Source organism: Phyllostomus hastatus, unplaced genomic scaffold (genome assembly GCF_019186645.2).
Source record: "Phyllostomus hastatus isolate PE091 unplaced genomic scaffold, TTU_PhHast_1.1 phas_contig_34, whole genome shotgun sequence".
NCBI classification, from domain to species: Eukaryota; Metazoa; Chordata; class Mammalia; order Chiroptera; family Phyllostomidae; genus Phyllostomus; species Phyllostomus hastatus.
Window position 1 is genome coordinate 48,992,742 of NW_025333857.1, and position 19,189 is coordinate 49,011,930.

Genomic DNA, 19,189 nt, shown 5'->3' on the forward strand with positions numbered 1-19,189 from the left:
CCCACAACCCAGGCATGTACCCTGACTGGGAATCGAACCTGCGACACTTTGGTTTGAAGCCCGCGCTCAATCCACTGAGCTATACCAGCCAGGGCTGAGACTATCCTTTCTTATATCCAGTGGAAATTAGCTTCCCGTAAATCCTGTTTGTTGGGCTTAATTCTGTTCTGTTGCACAGATCTTATAAACCATTGGAATCTTCCTTACCAGGCTGAACACCCCATTTTCTTCCATTACCACCCCCCCTCCACACACAAATGGGTTTTTGTGTCTCCTTGTCACGGGGGTTATTCTCTGGGCAAATCTAGTTTGTCTTTATCCTTATGGAGTTACCGTTGCTCTATAACTTCTGTGACTCAGTCATTTATTTTCAGGGCAACTTCTTGAAAAGTTCTGACTTTTTAAAGCAATGCCAGTGACAGTGCCTTGCATGGAAGGTACCTTGTACGTTACGTGCGTTGAGGGTCTGCGTGGGCTAGGCTCCGTGCCATGTCCCTGACACAGGTTGTCTCTGATTTTCTGGCCGGCCCTGCAGGATGTGGGTGTCACCTCTCCCGGTCTGCAGAGGAGCAAACGTCTCAGAAGGGCAAGGATAAGCTTTCTTAGGGCCTCCACGTTCATGCTTTAGGGGACACGATTTGAATCCAGATCTCTGACTCCAAATCCCACACCCTTCCATTACACCCCTCGTTTCCAAGGTTGAAATGCCTTCTTCTCTATGGTGTGTGGATAGGGGACTTATTTTTTCTACGTGAAAATTTTTGCTGAATGGTCATATAAATATGTGCATAGGGAAAAGACTGGAAGGAAATGGAATAATTGTAAATAGCGGTTATCCCTGAACGAGATAGTTATCTTTATTGTAAAATATTACAAGCATACAGAAAAGTGCGTAAGACTTAAATGTACAGTTTAACGAATCATACTGGGCTTGTAACCCCTGTCCAGATCAGGAACAAAAACATTACCAGCTTCCGGAAAGACTTCTGGGGTCCCTTGTCCATCAGAACCCCTTCACAGCACCTCACAGCTTGCCCCTACTTGCTTTCATGTCTCCATGTCTCTGCTCTTGCTTTTCCCTCCTGCTGGCCCTACCACTTGTCTGCCTGGGGACTCTTCCTCCTCCTCTTCTGGGTTCAGCCGAAGCGGGTCTGAGCCCCAGTGGTGTTCCGGAGCCAGCCTGGACCAGCTCTGGAAGAGCCAGCCTCGGGCGTCTCTTTCCAGCTCCCATTCAGGGCTGGCACGTTGGTCCCTTGAAATGGCCCCTAGCGGGAATATTCACATTGTGGAAATTGGCCCCCCAGAGTGAGTGAGGAGCTCCCCCCTCCCGAGTTCTCCTGGGCCCTTGACCAGCCTGTGAGGTTCTCTGAAGCCAGTGCTGGGTCTGAGTCATCTCCGTGTCTCTGTGCGGAGCACTGGGTACGCAGGGCTGCCCCGAGGGTTGTGCATGCTGTTCGCTGCGCAGTGAGGTGTCAGGGGTCAGCGTCCAACCCACATGCCACTCCTTAAGACTCGGTATGGAGCTGTGTTCAGCAGACAGGGCCCTGGTTCTCTGGTTCACATGAAAAGGCCACATGAGCCTGCAGCGGCCCTGTGGTGTGAACTTGCTGCACCCGACCCCTCGCATGTCCCGGATGCCAGTGGCCTTGCTGCTGCTGCCTTGCCCAGCCCCAACCCCTCCCCACCCCCACCTTTTATGTCCCTCCTTTGGCCACTGCTGACCCTGCTTTATTGGAGGCAGCAGGGGGGCACTGAACGAAAGCATACGGCGGGTGTGGCGGCTGCCCTGGGCCAGGGCCTGGGATTGGCTGGTCATGTGACTTCAAGCCTGGCTGTGCAGGGAGTCAGGGCCTACCCGGTGTGCACTGAGACCTACGGGCTGCCCACCTTCCTTCTCACTACTCGGCCCCCAGGGCCCAGAGATGGAGCCGGCGCTGACGTCACCCTCACCCCGCCTGATCCCCAGGTGCAAGGGTGATTGCTTCCCTGAGCCGCAGCACCTCGCTTGTAAAGGGGCTAGTAAGAATCCCCACTTCTGAGGAAATGGCAGATGTAAATGAGGCAGCCGTTAACCTCTGTAATTACTCCAAAAGTCATCTCAGAGTTCTCACATCGTTCTGAGCTGATTTCCTAAGCAGGTCCCATGAGTCCATTTGAAGGCTCACACAGACTGTAACTCAGTATTGCAACCCATCCCAGTATCACAGCTAAGGAAACTGAGGCCCATGCAGGCTATGCGACCTGCCTGTGGTCATACAGTAAGTCAGTCGCAGAAGCAAGATTCGAACCCAGATCTGTGTGACTCCAAAGTCCGTGAGCTCTGCCTGTCTGGGCTCTTGAACCTACTGCAGTTTCACGGGGACTGCGCTTGGCCTTTCTCAGCTGTCCCTGTCCCTTTCCCTTGGTGCTAGGCCAGAGCATTCTCACCACTTACTCCTGCATCCTGGGAGCCTCTCTTCTGGTTTATCTCCGTATTTGGTCAGCATTGGGTGCACCCCAGAGCTGCACTGGGCTCTGGGTCTGCCCCCCAGGGATTCTGCACTGCACAGGAAGATACACAAGTGCAGGAAGGATCCTCAAATGTGGTGCTCCAGCAAGCCACAGACAGCGGGCCCTAAGGTCCACTGGTACGAGCCGTCTCAGTCAGGAACAGGCATCAGGGGGACTTCTTGGAAAAGGTGGAGCTTGAGATAAACCTGTAGGGTGGACAGTATCTCAGAGGATGAAATAGAGGCCCTGGCATCTTGGGTTCTGGGAACCACACAAGCAAAGAGAAGGAAGAGAGGACCCCATCCAAACATGGCTAATGGTACCCCCAGAGGAAGGCCAGAAATGGAGCCGGGAGTCTAAGAGGCTCTGGATAGGCAAGCTGGGGGAAGATGGGTGTGGACTGCCTTGTGCAGCAATCACAGTTGTGCTCTGGGAACATGGTTCCCTGCTGGGTGGGGGAGGGCTGGGGCAGGGAGAGGGCCTCAGGGCCTAGGAGACCACAGCGGGTACTGTGACCTCCTAGGTGAGGGGCCTGTGGGGAAGTGCTCCCGTATGCCCGGAGTCTGAGACAGAATGGGGTCTGCTGGGGCGGGAGGAGGAGGAGGGGGAGGAGGCCAGTCTTGGGGAGGGGGCTCTGCCACCCAGGCTCTGGGGAAGACCACCCGTGCCTCTCACAGTGCGAGCGAGGAGGCCTGGGCATGGCCACCGGCTCTCATCGAGTGCCCCAGGCCGTAGGCTCATATGGAGTGTGACGGAAAGGAGGTGGTGAGTGGCATTTGATTTATGCCTCATTCTTGGTTAGACACCCAGGTCTTCAGAGGCTGCAGCTTTCTGCCTGGCCCTGGTGCCTGTAACCTGTGTCAGTGGGACTCTGTTCTCCTTTTCCCTTATATGGCCAAAGAAAGGAACTCGGGGCATTCTACCCGGTGACACAGAGCCTCCCGGGCTGGCTCCAGGCAGTGTCAGGAACCAGGGCTCAAGGCTCTTTGTTTACTCAGCCAGTCTTTCTTCATCTCCGAGCACTGCTCCTCTGGGGCCCGGAAGCTGCCCCGAGACCGCAGGGAGGGGCGGAGGGGCGGAGGGGCCCTGACCCGGGGCTGAGGGCACGGAGATCACGGCTAGTCCAGCCCCTCTCTTACAGGGGGGGAAACTGAGGGCCAGAGAAGGGACAAGACTTGGCCAAAGGCATAGATGAAGTGTCCCAGCTGGGTGGGAGCTGAGAGGTCCTGCCTCTCAGACAGGCTGCTTCCAGCCCAGTGGACGGGAGAAGCCTGCTCAGTCCCCGGGGCACAGACCCTGCAGGTGGGGCTTCTGCAGGCCCTGCCCGTCCCAAGCAGGTTGCATCCAAACATCCAAACAGTGGTTTTCTGAGCCTCTCAATTCAGCCTCCTCACTCCCACAGAGCTCCCTCCAGCAGGCCCTTCCCTGGACCCTCGGGCCACAGGGCACTCCCACTGCCCCTCTGAACAGACAGCGACCGCAAACCTGACCCCTCCGCAAATGAAGATACGCACAAGGTCTGGGGGTAGTGACTGAACGTTTCACTCCAGTGTGTGACAGTGAGGTTGCGCTTAATGTATTTTTTTAAAGCTAAAGGAAGTGGATTTTGTTTTCTTGTTTTTTTTCCAGATTGGATTATTTTCCTAATTAAAGTAAGTTTAGAAAGAACACAGAAGCCACACTGGAATAGGATCCTGAAGGCTCTCACACAAGGTGGCACCCCCTCAGTCTTACGTTGCACACGTATGTCCGCTGGCTAGCTCTGTTGTAAGTGAGGCTGAGTGTGCTTCTGGGTGTGCCAGACACGAGGGAAACCCTCCTGAAAACCGAAAGAGCAAGACTTCCTGCCTAATTGTGTTCTTTATTTTGTTCCTTATACATTTACCTCCTAAGCGGCAGCTCCTGGTCTGGGCATCATTTTTGCATCTGTACTTTCATTGTGAATCGAGGTGATTCAGCCTGGGGCTGTTGACCTCAGTGAGACGACAGGCATGTGTCACTGTCCCTTCCACTACGTGCCACTGGTGCTCTTTTACTGACGTCACTTCTCAGGGGAAAATGAGATCAACTTAGTGGAGGTTCCCACTGTGCCCTGTTCTGAAAAACCCGGAGCTTTCCAGAGGAGAGACAGGCAGGCCCAAGGATGGCCTGTCTTCAGATCTCCAACGCTGGAAGCTGAACAAGGGGTCAAGTCCCAGCCAAGCCCCAGTTCTGTTCTTGCTGCGTAACTGGGGAAAGTCACTTACCGTGCCCATGCCTCAGTTTCCTCATCTGTGAAATGGGAATAATACTGACACTCAATCTAATAGGGTAGCGACAGGATTTGATATGTTGATTCCTTAATCAATACCTGGCATGTGGTGTTCTCTCAGTCAGAGGGAGGTGAGATTCCCATTGTTCATTAGACCCAGTTGGTGGTGGACCGGCGAGGTGGGGAGGACTGACCTCTGAGAGATTCTAGCTCCTGCAAGGAGTAACTTTTTACCTCCTTTCTTTCCTCCTTATTCCCTCCTTTTCTTTCTTACTTACGTTTGGTTTTTTAGCAAACTGTAGCTTACATGTAGCAAAGCGAGTATGTCTTAAGAGGACAGCTCAGTGGGTTTACACATCCACATGTACACCTGTGCAATCCCCACCAAGGCCAAGACCTCCACTGTTTCCGGTGGCACCCCAGCATGCTCCCCGGACCCCGCTCAGTCACCACCCTCCAGGTGCGATCGCGTTCTGCTGTCTGTCGCCGCAGATGAGTTGTGCTCGATCTTAAACTCCAGATGCACAGAACTGCGTGCACGTGCCCTTTTATGTCTGCCTTTTTTTCTCAGCATCACATGTGAGTGTACCAATTTTCCATAGCTGTGTAACAAATCCCCCCCCCACACACACAAATGTAGCAGCTTCAAACAGCAATTGACATGCTTTAGCTCACAGTGTCAGAGGCTCAGAAATCCAGGAGCAGTTGTGTGGGGTGGCTCTGGCCCAGGGTCTCCGATGAGACGACCGTCCAGACGCAGGCTGAAGGCCTGGGTGGGGCTGGGGGCATGCTTCCAAGGCGGCCCCTCCGGGCTGTGAGCAGGAGGCCTCGGCTCCTTGCCAGGTGGGCCTGGCCTTGGGGCTGTCTCTGCGCCCTTGCTCTGTGGGGGCCAACCTCTCCCAGGGTGAGTGGGCCGAGCCAGAGGAAAAAGAAAACCTCGAGTGCAATTGACAAGCCAATCTCGGAAGCTCGACCGTCACTCCTGCCATTGTCTGTTGGAAGCGCAACTCGAGGGGAGCAGAATCAGGCTCGCGTTTGGAAGGAGAAATATCAAAGAATCTGCAGACATACTTTTAAATCACCAGAGTGAGAGTGATCTGTATTATTTTCTGTTGCTATTGTTTGGCCAGAAAGGCCTTTCCCAGCAGCAGAGCTACCCAAGGGTGGAGCAGGGAGCTTCCGAGGGCGATGTGCCCCGATCCCTGGGGACGGGTAAGCGGAACAGAACAGTGTGGCAGCCGTGATGTGGGGGGAATTTTAACATCGACCAGGGTTTGGGACTCGAGTTGGACTCGAAAACTCCCAGGGCACCTCTCTGTGTTATTGTCAAGTGTTTCCAGTCATCCGTGTCTCTGGGTCACCGGGAAAAGGCGGTTGGCGCTATCAGATGTACAAAGTGAGCTTCTTTCTGGCCAGGCCGCCCCTGGCCAGAAAGGGGTCTCAGAGCCTCCAGCCACAGGTCGCAGCTCCATGCCACCCAAGTCGCTGGTTGGTTGTTTTGTTAAATAGGGAATCCGATCAACTCGCCATAAAGGTGTGAGGACCTGAGAGCTGTCACACACCACAGGAGGGCAGGTCAGCATTTGGATCCTTTTGAAAGACATTCACAATTTTAACTCAAAATACGCCCTCCTTATAACTGAGCAGTTCCTTACGTCCACCTCCACCCTAAAGACTACCACCCCCTGCAGAGCCCCCTGGGGCGTGGCTTGTCACAAGGAGGTGGGCAAGCAAAGCAGATAATTATCTGTGCAGCAGCTCAGAGGAATGGGCTCGTTTCCCCTGTGCTGGCTCGGACAGAGCTCCAGAAAATATTAAGTGGCAAAGGCAAGTGACAGAACAATAGGTATATTTTTGAATCCACATAAAGAAAAAAATAAAAAATAAAAAGCTATATATTTCTGTTACACACTTCACACATAGCGCGCATTGGCCGTGGTGGTAACTTGTGTGGGAGACGGGGGAGGGGGGCTGGGGCAAACGGTGAAGGGAGGCTCATTTTGGTCCATCTGCTTTATTATCGTGTGGACTTTTAATAAGGAGACTGCATTTGTTCACAAATGGTTTAATTCTTAAGCACATCTGAAAGGAGACAAGAGTTCTCCCCACTTCCCCAACTCCCTGGCTCTGCAGTCGGAGACCAGAGAGAGACAGATATTTCCAGTCCTGGCCAACCGGCGCTGGTCTCTCCCCAGGGGGCTTCCAGTTGCCTCGCACCCACTGCTGCTGAGGTCGTCTCCTGATTTTTTTGTGTCATCCAAGCGAGCTATTCAGAGACTCACAGAACGCAGGCCCCAGAACCCGGAAAGGTCACAGGGCCTAAGCTTTCCTCATTTGTGATGCCAGCTCAGACCCCCTTGCCACCCACAGCCTGCCCTTTATCTGCACACTTCCAGGGACCGGCAGCCTACTACCTCAGCAAGCGGTTGCTCCCCAGCGCAGACACTGCTGCTGGTTTGACCGCAGTCCCGCACGTGTAGCCAAATGCCATCTGCCTCCTCCCATCAGCTGCCCTCTGAGCTCCCTCAGAGGCCCCCGAGTGAGGTGGGAACTAGCTCAGACCCTGAAGCAGACTGCCCGTGTTCAAATCCCAGTCTGCACCCGACAAGCTCTGTGATTCAGGGGAAGTTTCTTAATCTCTCTGTTCTTCATGTTCTTCATCTGTATGATGAAAGGTGCAATAATAGTACACGTTCCCTAGGCTCATGGTGAGGGGAAGGTGAGTCAGTGTATGCAAGGTGCTGTGACACTGCCTGACATGCAATAATCGCTAAGTAATGAGTATTTGAAATCTAAGTAAGAGACCAGAGTTTCAGTCCGACCCTCGTCCTGCGGGCTCTTCTCCCACCTGTGTGATGAGCGAGGCCTCCTGGTCTCAGAGTCCCTGGGGGAAGGAGGGCCCGAGAACGCAGCAAGTGTGAGGCTCGTTAAGATGTCGGCACGTTTTCTGTTTCACTCCTTCCTGTAAAAGTCATGGTTTTGGTCCACTATTAACATGCGGGAAACCTTAGCCACACGTATCTAAAAGAATCCTGTACCCTCTCACACCCGCCCAGACATACCTGCGTGTGTCTCGGGGACAGTAGATGCTACTTTGAGAGTGTGGGCCTGTAGGATCCTCCCAAGTCTTTCCAGCCCCAGGCCTACGTCGGGCCTGGGCTCCGTCGTTAAGCAAAAGGAGCGCAGTCCAGCCTCCCTCTATACATGGGCTCAGTCTACTCATCTCTAAGACGGAGGTGCGAGTCCTGCCTGCCCGGCCCACCTCCCCATGATGTAGGGAGGTGGAGTGGGGGCAGTTTGCATCGGGGTGCTTTGCACTCTGGACTGAGCCCCGGCAGCCCCGGCAACAAATCCCCGCCCCACCCCAGTCAGGGAGGACCTACACTGTCTGAGACTGGCCCGTCCTGAGTTCCAGCAGAGCCAGTGACCTCAGTGACTAAGGGCAGAACTTAAAAGTCCTGATCACAACAAAAAAAATTTTTGTAACTGTGGATGGTGACAGATGTTAACTAGACTTAGTGTGGTAATCATTTCACAAGGTATACAAATATCAGATGGTTACATTGTACATTTAAAACTCATAAAGTGTTTTATGTCAATTATGTCTCAACTCGAAGAGCCGCATGTGGCTAATGGCTACTGTGCTGAACACCCCGGGCTCGTCGGAGATATGGAGGCTGGTGACCCACATAAGACAGATGGACCAGGCCGGGGGGAGAGAGGGACATTCGGTGCGCCACGTGGGCGTGGAGTGGGAAAAGGCCTATTCCAGGGATAAGGATCAGGAAAGGCCTCCCTGGACGCGGGCATTTGTGATGGGCAGGAAAGCACTAGGGGGGCACGTCAGCAGGCGGGCCTAAGCGGGTAAGGGCGTCCCGCGTGGAGGGAGGAGGCACACGTTTAGGAGTCGACCTCTGCCAGCACCAGGCACCATGAACCGGAGCCCCGGGGGTAAACAGGCTGAGTGAGCGCTGAGCCAGGGGGGAAGACGAGGACTAAACCAGGCAGGGCCTGGGTGCCGGGCTGGGGAGGCGCGGAGGCGTATCCTGTCGGGTTATTACAGGGAATGAACTGAGATCCTCCAAACTGGGCGCAAGGCTTTGGAAGCACAGTAAGCTCTCCACACAGAGCGGCAGTTACCGGCAGAGGGGAGACGTTGGAGGGGGTTATACTTCTCTTCGCTGCTTCCTTAGGTCAGACTGGGAATACTGCCATCTTAGCAGTAGTAAGTCTTCTGCTCCAGGAGTATGAACGTTTGTACATTTACTTACGTCTTCTTTAATGTTCTATGCTACTTGCAATTTTCAGCATACAAGCCTCTACTTCTTTTATTAAATATATCCCTAAGTATTTTTATATTATTATAAATGGAATTATTTTTGTAATTTCCTCTTTGGAGTGTTTATTACGAGTGTACAGAAACACAGCTGATTTTCGGACACTAGTCCTTTGTCCCCTGCAAGCTCGCTGATCTCGTTTCCCGGCTCCAGGGGTTTTTTGTGGATTCCTTAGGATTTTCTGTTTACAATATTGTGTCATCTGCGGATACAAATCATTTGCTTCCTCCTTTCCAACATGGATGCCTTTTATTTCTTCTTCTTGCTTCACTGCCCCGGTGAGGACCTCCCAACCAGGGAAAGGGAACATCGCTGTCTTGCTCCTGCTCTGATCAGGGAAGCTTTTAACCTTGAAGTCCGATGTTGCTTTCTCTGTCTTTTCAAACCTCTTCATGTTTATTTTTATCTTATTATACAGGGCTGGGCAAAAGTAGGTTTACAGTTGTGAATATGCAAAACAGTTTATTCTTGTATTATTATTTATTAATTATTGTATTGTTTACTTATATTACAACACTAAACCTACTTTCGCCACCCCCGCCCCCGTACGTGATAAAAGAAAAACACTACAATAACATATTAAGAAGAAAACAGAACTCTCCAAATCCCACCACCACTAATAACATACAGGCCTTGTCAATGTGTATGTATGTGTATGAAGAATAAAGATACTTCTCCCTCAATATGGCTTTTTTCCCTCTACTTAGTGTGGTTCACAGTCACCTTCCCAGGCCAGTGACGTGTTCTGTTGCAAAGCTGGACTGTCGTTTATTTGAGCGACTCCCTCTTGGTGGACAGTCAAGTGGCTTCCCTTCTCCCACTGTCACAAACTAGACCGGTGCCCACCCTCATATCCTTCCTGACCCTGTGCATTGCCAGGCTCTGCCCGTCTTGTTTTTAATCTTTGGCAGGTGATCACTACCAATCCTGGGGTAGGGACGTAACAGGCTGTAGGACGCCAACTCCAGCATCCCCAACTGCCTGTGCGACCCTGGGCGAATCCTCTTCCCTCGCTAGGCCTCCGTGTCTTCATTTGTAAGCTGCGGATGAGTCTGAGTGGCTGATCCGCAGACCCGGCTGTACCGTGAGACACCTGGGAGTTGTAAAAGCACAGACACCTGAGCCTGGCTCCCAGAGATGCTGATTTAATTAGCATAAGGGAAGAGCCCGGGGAGCAGGAGTTTTACTTTTCCTCTGACTAGGTGCTGTGAAGGCCTTCTCTGCTCAGACCTAGGAGGGCTGCGGTGGCCAGTGGAAAGGTCCGTCCTTGGTGTCCAGTGGCCCTGGGCCTGAACCCCAGCTCACTTCCTCCTGGCTGTGGGACCTTTCACCTTCTTGAGAGTTTCATTTCCGGCTCTTGGAGGGGGCGGGGTTAAAATCCCCCACCCCACCCCTCAGGTTCCTGCTGGGTAGGGAAGGTTTAGGTCCTGCACAGACCAATGGGTGGTGACCATCGTTCTTTCTTGACCACAGAGCCAGCCCCTGGGCAACAAGGTGGAAATGGAGATCGTGAGCATGCTGGAAAAAAACACGACACTTCTGAAATTCGGCTACCACTTCACCCAGCAGGGGCCCCGGCTGCGGGCGTCCAACGCCATGATGAACAACAACGACCTCGGTGAGTGGCACTGAGCCCCCTGCCCACCTGCCTGTCATCTTTCCGCCTGTCCTGGGGGGTGGCAGGGGCATTTTCACCGATACCGTCTCCAGGGAGTCCTGTTGGTGAGCCCGACTCCCAACTCCCACGTGGGTTACGTGTGTGCCCTGTGTTCGGTGGGGCCTGGCCCCCGCCCTCGGCGGTGAGCACCCGGCCTCCGGGAGCCAGGGCTGGGCCCTCTTCTCATGTCCGTTGCAAAGCTCAGCCCAGCCCAGCCAGGTGGGCCCAGAGGGCACCTCAGCACGTCCGCTGAGTGAGGCAGACACAAGGCTCGCCCGGAGTCTCCTCTTCCGAACACCCTTCTCTGAACTCAAGGATCCTGCCCAGGTCCAGTGCATCTGTAGTCCCGGCCCCAAAGCCCCCGCCTGGCACTATCACCCAAAGCCCACACCCAGGAGGCTTCCCCTTGCTTTTAAGGTAAAAGTTGAAAATGTTGACTCCATAGTAACCAGGTTACACTCCTTGGATCTCAGTTAAAGGCATAGTTTGTCTTTTCTAGAAAAGAAAATGAAAGAAAGGGTCAGTGTTTCTTGGGAGCACACACCCCGTCGGTCTCTGAGTCAGCGGCGGGAAAAGTGAGGTCAGCCGCCGACTTCCCCCGATGCGGGCCGCTCTCGCTCTGCGTGTGGTGAGTGAGTGTGTGCGCCTGCCGGCTGCTGAGAGGACGTGGCACAGCGTCCACAGAGGACGGTGTCTGGTGAGGCTGCAGGAAAATAAGAGGGAAAAAAACAAGGAAAGGAGTAAGTCCAATATGTTAACATATTTGATTATTATACTTAGCCATGGATTTGCTAGAGCCAAGGCAGGCGGAAGACAAACTGAGTTACATTATTCTAATTACAGATGAGAAGGAAGCGTAATGAGGGAGGAAGGGAGGGAGGGAGGGAGCTAGCTACCTTTTGGGATTGAATTATGAAACAACTTTGTTTTCTAAAGGATAATGTTTTAGTAAGTTTTTCATCAAATTCAAGCCTGCTCTACACATGGCTTTTGTTGTTTGTTTCGTTTCTAACACTCAGTAAAATACAAAGAGCTTAAAGCATGTGGTGACGAATCGGAGGCAAGATTAGTGCCTGGAAGGCAGGCCTGGGAGAAGGGAGGGGAGAGCATGGGTGTGCGTGGGTGTGCATGGGTGTGCGTGTGAGGCAGGTGCTCACAGAGCCTCTGCCTCAGTAACCTCAGAGCCACACTCACCTCAGACTGAGTCGGTTGAACGAACATCTGTCACAGCGCTGTTCGGCACTGGGTGTTTAAGACACAGGTTCTTGCTCTTGAGGATATCACAGCCCAGAGGCCATTTGGTCACGATTTACTCAGCTCTCAGGGCTCCCTTTGTCCAGGGCTGCAGGTGTGGGGATGTCCATAAAACGGACGCACAGAAAATGCGCCCAGGGTCCTGGTTTGTCTGCAGTGCTCTGATGTGAAGTAAATAAGAACTAACACTAATCCCTGGGAATCACGATTGTCCCGCCGCAGCAGCGGTGGTGGCTGCCCTGAACGGGTGAGGTGGCCCTCAGTCCAAACTCCGCTGGCCCGGCTCTGCCCTGGCGGCAGGACAAGTACTTAAAGGCCGTCAGTGCTGGTGGGCTGGGCAGCAGCCTCACATTTCCCCCCAGCCAAGGTCAAGTTTCCTGTGTGCCCCTGGGGGCCTATCAAGGCTCTTCAGCTTCGGTCTTCCAGTAGCAAGATGGTGTGGAGGGCTTTTTTTCTGGGGACAGAAGGTTCCCAATGACTGGAGATGGGGAGGAGGTTGGGGGTGGGGGGGGACACCAAAATCCACTGGCGGTTTAGTGAGATGGACCTGGAGAACTCGCCCAGTCCTGAGAGTCTGTGACTCCAAAATCCAGGCCCAACTCCTGTGCCCTCGGCCCCTCCCTCCGGTTCCCTCGCAGAGAATGTGGAGCCTGGGAGGGCTGCCCTTCTGGGCGGTGGCCAGTGCGTCCCACCGGTGGTTGGTTACAGCGAGTCCTCTGGCACATCTTTTGTGTGCCCAGGAGTGCGCTCAGTGACAAATAGGGTAACAGAAAGGCCAGTTCCCTGAGGCAAGAACCTTTACACCTTTTAGGGGAGAAAAGACAAAGATGTGCCTACAATGTCAAGAAGGCCTGGCAACAGTATCCAAATAAAGGGAGGGAATGATTTACGAGAACAAAGTCCACTTAAACAGAGCATCCTGGTTGGTGCAGGTCTTCAGGTCATTCTGAAAAAAGACCTAAGCTGTGGGGAGACCCAGAGGCATTCCCCATGGGGGACCAGCACGGGCGGAAGCAGGGTGCTGGGACCCAGGGTGCAGTACAGGAGACACAGGAAGATCTGAAAGGACTGAGGCACCGTTATGGGGAGTTAAGACCTAGAACGAAAAGTAGGAACTCAGAAAGGGGAGAAAGGACATTTCAAGCAGAGGGAACAGCATTTTAAGCAGAGGGAACAGCACAGGCAAAGGCAGGATGATTGACAGGTTTACGAGGTATTCCCAAGGGACTCGGTAGATGTGGGAAGGCTGTGAGCCCAAGGCCTTTCGTGCCCACCTGAGGAGCTGATGACGAAAGCAGGTGGGAAGTGCGATGGTGGCAGTGTCCTGGACGGGAGTGACAAGTGATGAAAGTGGGGGCTCTGAGGCACCCCCAGGGAACTGTGCAGAAGGAATTGGAGCAGAATCAGTTCAGTGATTACACACAACATTCAGCGCTAGTTGGTGGCGTAGGATTTCTGGCTTTAAAAGCAAATTGGTGGCCATCTGCTAATTTTTGTAAAAGAAACGCTCTGATTCTGATGGTGCATTGGCTTCCTTCTGTAAATGAGAAATCCTTTCTTCCAAGCACAGTGGTTTCATCTCACTCTCGACGCTGTAATGGAGCAGGCAGGCTTCTGGGTTTTCCAGCTGAGTATTTTTTATCGTAAGATCCTCCCGTGGGTGCCGCCAGCCGCTATGGCAGTTAGCAGTGTCTGGGCCTCTCCGCTTTCCCTCGAGTTCTGCCCTGCCCCCGTGCTGGCTCCCAGCTGACCACCGGGCCTCTGTGGGGCTTGGGCTGTGCCTGCCTGTGAGGCAGGTGGGCTCGTCCTTGGGGGACCTTCAGTCCCCAAGGCTATGGGGTCACCCAGTGCCTCTGCAGACAGGCAGCCTGCCTGGGACCCATCCTGGCTGGTGTGTCTTTGATCCTTCCCACCCTGTGCACAAGCGCTCACCAGTGTCTGTGGGAGAGAGCAGGGTGCTGGGGCACACTGGGGTGGTGTCTGGGAGGAGCCGAGGATCCCCACCTACGTGTTCCCATGGTGGTCTCAGATGACTCCTACCTGCTCACTGTTTACACCTCAGACCTAAGCTAAGCCTGGCTCTCAGGTCCTGTACCTCTGCCACCGGAGTTCTCTCCACTTAATGGAGTCTGAATTGCAGCCTCCACGTTAAGGCAGTTTTTTTTTGGGGGGGGCAGGGGAAGAATAACGAGCTTAGTTAGAAGCAGAAAACATCCTGGGAAAGTTGCTTTTTTACTGTATTCTCAAGCAAAACCCTTCTAACCAGCGCCCCGGGCACAGCATACCCCAAGGCACAGTTCTGTAGTCTTCTCCCAAAAGCACCTCGGGAAAGGGCACTATTCTCCCCACGGCCACTCAGACCAGAAACCTGGGCCTATCTGTCTGCAGCGGCCAGTTGCCTCCTTGCCATCCCCTTCACCCTGGCCCAGGTCAAGCCCCCATCATGGTCACCAGGCACCCTGCAATGTCCTCAGTCCTGCAGCTGCCCCTGGGCTGGCCCCCCTGGCTTGGTGCCCAGCCAGGCTTCTCCTACCCCTTCCTCTGCCGGGCTCCCACTCTGGGCTCCCACGGCTCTCAGCCCAAACTCGTTGACGTGGCTCACGAGTCCCCCAACAATTGTAGCTGGTACGTACGTGGTGCCCACTGTGTGCAGGCACTGCTGTGGACACTTGCTGTCTTACTAACTCCTGTGGTGCTGCCAGCGCCCGGCTGAGGGAGGAGCTGTGCTCATCCCCATTCTGTGCTGAGGCAACAAGGCCCAGAGCTGTACGTAGGTGAGGTTGCCCGTGGTCGCTGGGCAGAGGCGGGCTTGGAACCGGCCACCCAGCCTTGGCGCCTGCGCTCCCGCCTCCTCTCTGTGTGAGGCCCTGCCAGCGTCATCTCTCGTCACCTCTGATGAGCCACCTTCTTGCCACCTTCATGCCAGCCGGTCCAGGCAGCCGGAGTGCCTCCGAGTGGCCCAGGCAAAAGCATCCCCATCGAGGGCCATTAGTCCTAACACTCCCACTCCCGTCCCACCACCTACCTACCCCTCTATCGTGTGAGATTCAGCCAGGTGTTACCTGCCCGTGCTCAGATGCTCCGACCACCTTGTTCATTGTGCTACATACTCAACAGATCCGCCAGCATGCCTGCAAGTTTCCTCAAGCTTATTGTTGGTGTGTGCTGGTCTCCTGTTTAGCAACATCTTTATTTCTGATTCTTGTGCTTGGTACATAATAGCACTCAGTAAAGGCTGTTGCACCTAAAAAGGAACATAAAATGCTTCCCAAAGACATGATGGAGGTGCTCAAGTTTGGCGGGAAGTGGTGGTGAGAGCGCAAGCCACCATGGAGTCGGTCCAGATGACTCAGGGTCCCCTTGGGCCCTGACAGTGGCGCGTCTCTGGCTGTTGCAATGAGCAGCAGCACGGAGGGGTTGGCTTTCGTGGGAGTAAAACGCAGATTGAATTGAAGGGGGATACTGGGTGATCTGGCTTCTACTCCCAGTTCGGTCACTTACTCACTGTGATGTGGGGCAACTTATTTCCCTCTCTTGGCCTCAATTTTCTTCATCATTAAAATGGGAGAAAAGAATACCTGAGTAAGTGGGCGCCTCTCCCCACCCTCATCCCATCCCTGTGACATCAGCGCAGGGGACTTGGCACAGATCCAGCCCCGGGAAAGGCAAGGGAGGGCACGCAGCAGGGGAAGAAACACGGGATCCCTTTCTGTACCCTGGGCCTTGGGCTGGGGACCCAGGTTCTAGTCCCTGCTGCCCTTCCCAGGGCAAAGGAGCTGATCCTCCCGTGAGAACCAGATGAGAGGTGGTCATGCAACACTCACAGAGAGGGGCCCGCACCGGGCTGAGGGAGGCGCTGGGCTGAGGCACAAGCCTTGGTTCTCTCTGCCACCAGCTGTGTGGCTTCGAGGGGGACGTGTGCCCCCCCTCTCTGCCCTCCTTCCCTCACCCACGACATGGGAATGAATGGTGGCAACGTGGACACTCCGGAACTGCGGGAGGGGCTGCAGTGAGGTGCTGCGTGCAGAGGAGGTGTGCCGCGGGCTGGCCCGCTGGGCGCGCTTGCAGGGCTAAGGTGCACATGCCTAAACGCCTGGTTCACGTAAGCCCTCCGACCACCTTGCCGGAAACCCTCTCGCTCCCCGGGCGTCTTGTTTCTCCACAGCTACCCCCAAGCTGTTGGACATCCTGATAGTTCCCGGAATCTGGTCACAGTGTTTTCTCACCAGGAGACCGCCCACTGATTTGCATTTATTCTTCTTCTGATGGGGGTGAAGGGGTGTGTGGGAGCTCAGGCCCCATATGGGGTGACCTGTGTGTCCCTCTGCCCCTCCCCACAGCTCCCAGCCACAACCCGAGTCCTGCACCTTCCTGGGTGGTTCTGGTCTGTACACTGTTTGCACAAGCTGACTCAGTTCTCGTTGCAGCTCGTATGCATTGATCTGGGGGCTGCAGGCCAACCGGCTCGGCTCGGGAACTGGAAGGCGTCTAAGCATAGACAGACTTCTCCCCTCTGCTTCCCATCTGCCACACCAGCAGCCCCTGACTGCCACCTCCCAGCCCTGCAGACTGCCTGCTCTTGTGGCTGATCTCGCTTGCTGCTTGGTCTTCTTCTGTAGACACTCAATCCATTTGAAAACACTCTCCCTGGTTACAGCAAAGGGAACCCCTCCTTCCCTGTCCCCAGTCATCCTACATGCTAATGCCTCCAGCCTGCAACCTCCTGGCTAGGCTAGTGCTTTCTTCTTTATGGCATTTAACCACCTTGGTATGCAGTCAGCACACCTGAGCTGACTGCATACCAAGCTTGCAGTATCCTGCCCCTGGGAAAATGTCAGGGTTGACTATAAGGGGGCAGATGGGGCAGGGGAACTTTAGGGTAGAAAAACGGCTGTTCACTCAGGCAGGAGGCAGGCCAGGAGCTCGGGGAAAGGGCTGAGGGAGAAGTCTGCAGCAGGGTAAGACCCCAGTCTCGTTAGGATCAACCGAATTTAACTCTCATCTGAACGGGAGAAAGGGTCTTCAACGGCAGGGCCTCCGTACGCAAAGGAAAAACGTCGGAGCTGGAGAGAGGGGCTTTACACCTGTGAGGTCAGTGATGGAGAAGTCGTGTGTGAATGAGTTTACACCACCACAGACCCTCATCGGCGAACGCCGACCAACTGGAGGGCCGTCACACAGCTCACAGGGGACTGTCCTTTAGAAACAGCTGACTTCAGACTTGCTAACTACAGAGTTAGCAGAGGAAGCTCCACGGTGCTTTCTGAGCCACAGTGGCGGCTCCTGGCGCACGGGGACGAGTGGCTTACGTCTCATCTCCATTCCTTTCCAGTGAGGAAGAGGAGGCTGGCGGACTTGACCGGGCCCATCATTCCCAAGTGCCGGAGTGGAGTCTAGGGCGTGCCGGTGACGGGCCTGCCTTCGAACTGGACGTGCTCTGCTGATACTCTGCGCTCCGCCGCGGGAATCGGAGGGCAGAGTGCCGGCACGAAACCCTTCTGTGGTTCAGTTCTTTATGCACTAAGGTTTTAGGTTAACTAGTGGTTATAGTTGAACATTTTATAAACTATGGTTAATGTGAAGTTTCCCTTTAGTCACAGTTCAATCTATTATTTAAAACCTAAGAAGCCCCTGAACCGGCAGGTCCTCCTGAAGGTGACATGAGAGCAGCAGTGACTTGGCCCCACGAGCCCCCGGGTCCGGCGGCCTTGCCGTGCGGTGTTGCCAGCGTCCTTAAAACGCACTAACTCGGGAACGAGCAGCACACGCCTCTGCGTGGTCTGGAAGCATTATGAAATACGTGGTTACAAATCTGATCTTAGTTACTATAGCAAACGGAACAGGTTCTTTATTAACCCTCCTTTAAAATTTAAGAATCTCAAGATTAAAGTTGCCAAATTGATTCTGGGATCAAGAACACAATTTTGCCCCTGAAGACAGACAGCCCAAAGCCGCAGAGCTCTGCCAGGACTCAAAGGACACGAGACTCCTTTTGCTGGCTACACGGAGACGACAGAAAGGCCAACAGTGAAATCCCAAGCTGCAGAACCCTCCTTCCTTTACCAGGCAACAGACAGCACCTTGAGTGTAGTTATCTGTGGTATCTGGGGTTTATTTTCCATGTCATACCGAGTCAGAATTTTTTCCTTAACAAATGCCAACCTTATGATGCATGGGAAGACCTATGGCCATGGCCTTGCAAACACCTTTCCACACTGCACGTGGGCTAACGGCTCACGTGAGGTCACATGTCAGACGGACACACTTCTAGTCCCCGCGCCATGCTGACAGGCCCCACTACCTGTGGCAGCGATCTCACGCTAAGTCACCGCTGGTCTCATGCCTGCAAACGTTAAGCCCCTGAGGGCCAGTGGTGAAGACCCAGACATTAAAGAATTAGGCACCCTGGCCAAACCATCCCAAGATTATTTTGAAAATGTAATTCTGGCGTCTCTGCCCTCACCGAGGGCACATGTACTTCTTGGGATCCGGTGAAGATGTGAAACCACAACGCCCTTGTGCCTTTTATCACACACGCCACAGTGCCAGTCAGGCGGGCATCCCCGATGCCGGGGGGGGGGGGGGTGGGACTGGGCACACCCTCCGATCGAGTAGAGGCCAGAGAGCTGACGAGCGCAGACTAGCTGCAGAGCACCGAGCAGAGAGGCTTCTGACGACGAAGGGGAGTCTGGCACACTGAGCTGCAGCGACGAGGACAGTGCAGGGTCACCAGAGGCGGGGCCAGGGCCTCACCGAGTTGGACGAGTGTCGCTGAGGCTGCACGGGGGCCCAGCAGTGGCACCGTGCTGCAGGGACAGCCATCCCCACCGGCTTCTTGAAACACAGCTGCAGCTGTGCTCTGCACCACTGGAAACTGCAATGTAGCATTAAATCTGTTGGTCTATGCATGGCTGCGTGCGTGCGTGTCTCTCGGGATCTGCGTCATGGAGACGCACACTCGACACAGCCGGGGACCCGGGCAAAGCTGAGGGGCCTCACTCAGAACACATCTCACGTCCTAAGGCACTCACAAACACCGCCCAAATGTCAGTGTTGTCAAGGTCATCCGAATCTCTCTAAGAAAATACTTAAAAGCCAAGTGTGGGGAAAGCAGAGATTATTGGGGAGCATCTCTGTTTGAAACCACACCAACAGGAAACGAGGGTGGGCCACATCTTTAAGACCATCAGACGAGCTACT

General features: G+C 54.2%; 1 protein-coding gene across 1 annotated transcript in view; it reads left to right on the forward strand.

Moving 5' to 3' along the window:
- TMOD1 (tropomodulin 1) overlaps window positions 1–18,895 on the forward strand; it is a 73,263-nt gene extending 54,368 nt beyond the window's left edge. Inside the window, exons 9-10 of the mRNA XM_045841036.1 lie at window positions 10,552–10,696; window positions 17,322–18,895. Coding sequence (XP_045696992.1) covers window positions 10,552–10,696; window positions 17,322–17,386 — 210 coding nt within the window. The 3' untranslated portion in view covers window positions 17,387–18,895. The remainder of the gene's footprint in view (window positions 1–10,551; window positions 10,697–17,321) is intronic.
- Window positions 18,896–19,189: the final 294 nt, after the last annotated feature.